The sequence below is a fragment of the Molossus molossus genome, unplaced genomic scaffold (genome assembly GCF_014108415.1).
Source record: "Molossus molossus isolate mMolMol1 unplaced genomic scaffold, mMolMol1.p scaffold_m16_p_8, whole genome shotgun sequence".
Taxonomy (NCBI): Eukaryota; Metazoa; Chordata; class Mammalia; order Chiroptera; family Molossidae; genus Molossus; species Molossus molossus.
In genome coordinates, this window is record NW_023425402.1 from 86,372,346 (window position 1) to 86,374,551 (window position 2,206).

The following is a 2,206-nucleotide window of genomic DNA, read 5'->3' on the forward strand; positions in this document are numbered from 1 at the left end:
TAGAGTTCTATGATTTGTCAGGTTAAAAAAAAAAAAAGAGTTTCTCCAGGATTTAAGATAAAAAACAGACTCTTCGTTTTTGGTAATTAAGTACCTCTTTCCTCTATGTCTAATTTTCATAACATAATAACTGGTGACTGGAACAGCACTAGCCTATGTATTTTTAAAAAAACAAGAAATCAATGGGTGAAACAGAGGGAGATGATATCTCAAGATAACAACTTATAAAAAGTGGCTTTAAGCCAAACATTGAACAAGTAATCAATTTTTAACTATCTAATATATTTACAGATTTTAATGAATGATTTGATTGGATCATCTTTTTTTTTTTTTTTTTTTACAATAGATCAGTTATTTAATTAGGTTCTTTGTAAGAAATTCAGAACACCATTTTGTGAGGATAAAGCCCATTTGTGAGAGCAAACACAGAGCGGAGGTAGCCCTGCAGCTGAGGAACAGCTTTGATTTTTGGCAGAATTTGTGAGTCCACGGCTTTCTGGTCAACCTTGCGCTGCTCTGTAATCTCGTATTTCTCTTTCTCTGTGTCGAAGATCTCACCCTCCTGGTGCCTGGGCTTGCGTAGCTTCTTCTTCTTATAGTAAGCATCAGTGAGATGTTTGGTGATTTTCACACCACTGATATCAGTTTTGGTGGAGGTGGCAATGACAAATTTCTGATGTGTTCTTCGCAGAGGAACTCGATTAAGGGACAGAGGTCCAGTCACAAGTAGCAAGCCACTGCTCAGCTGCTTCAGGAAAATCACCCTCTTGCCTCTGTGGCGCCCAGTGAGGACGATCAGAATGGCCCCGGGAGTGATGCTGGTCCGCAACTTTCTCACGTGCTGACTGAAGGGTTTCTCGCCCTGGCTCAGCAGCTTCCAAGGCACATCTTCAGTAGGATAACATCTAGGCATTTTGCGAAGTTTAACCACTCGGGTACCACCATTCTTGTCGCCACCAACTGGTTTTGTGACAGTAGCAAGAACTTTCTCCTTCTTTTTCTTTTCAATCCTGGATTTAGCTGCGGAATCCTTCCTCTTGTACATGGCCTTTCGGGAATCCATAGCCGACCGGGAATACCTGCCAGTTCCTCTGACTAGGACAGGGTTTCGGCTGCAGTGGGGCTTCCCCTTCTTAGGCGTCTTGGCCTTGAGGTTTCCCTTCTTAACCTTGCCTCCAGCATCAGCCTTCTGAGCTCCAGGTTTCTTCTCCTGAGTATCAGGTTTCTTCTCCTTAGTATCCGGCTTCTCAGGTTTTTCCCCCGCCATCTTGCAAGATGGGAAAAATGATTGGGTCATCTTTGATAGAATCCATCTCAATTACTAAAGTACAGTAGTCCCCCTTATACATGGTTCCATAGTTTCAGTTACTTGTGGGCAACTGCAGTCTGAAAATATTAAATGGAAAATTTCAGAACTAAACAGTTCATAAGTTTTAAGTTGTGTGTCATTCTAGGTACCTGAGTATCTCGTCACATAGGCATTGTATCATCTCTCAGCATCACAAGAAGAGTGATTACAATACAATAAGATAGTTTGAGAGACCACATTCACATAACTTTTATTACAGTACATTGTTATTATTGTTTTATTTTATTATTAGTTAGTGTTAATATTTTACTGTGCCTAATTTAAAAATTAAACTTTATTATAGGTATGTGTGTATGGGAAAAAACATAGTATATATAGGGTTCAGTACTACCCATGGTTTCAGGCATCCACTGGGGGTCGTGGAATGTATTTCCTTGCATACCCAACAAACTCCTTTCGTATTTAACTTTGTATTGACTTTGTATTTCATTTTGTGTAAATCTAAAGTAAGCCACAGGATTCTTCATTGTGCTTTTATTATTAATATTTTTTAATTAAAAAATTTTCCCTTTATTAATTTTAGAAAGAAAAAAAGGAAGCAGGAGAGAGAGATAGAAACATTGATGAGAGAGAACAGCAATTGGCCGCCTCCTTCAAGCCCCTCACTGAGGACTTGACCCACAACCTGGGCATATGCCCTGATCAGGAATCGAACTGGCAACCTCTTGGTGCACGGGTCGATGCTCAACTGCTGATCCACACCGGCTGGGCTATTAATTTAAATAAATTATAAAATCCGTTTTTATAACGTGAAATTCATGATTGAACCCACAAGAAATGCAGTGAGTTTAATTGTGGAATTTAAATGAGAGAAAATGTTTGAGAGAAGAATTTGAA

General features: G+C 39.3%; 1 protein-coding gene across 1 annotated transcript; it reads right to left on the bottom strand.

Moving 5' to 3' along the window:
* Nucleotides 1-379: 379 nt before the first annotated feature.
* Nucleotides 380-1,267, bottom strand: LOC118621757 (60S ribosomal protein L6-like). The gene has a single exon (XM_036249151.1). The coding sequence runs from the start codon at nucleotides 1,265-1,267 to the stop codon at nucleotides 380-382; it is 888 nt and encodes a 295-aa protein (XP_036105044.1).
* Between the last annotated feature and the right edge of the window lie 939 nt (nucleotides 1,268-2,206).

Excerpts from the sequence above, each read along its gene's own strand:
- LOC118621757 (XM_036249151.1), bottom strand. The coding sequence starts at position 1,267 with ATGGCGGGGGAAAAACCTGAGAAGCCGGATACTAAGGAGAAGAAACCT.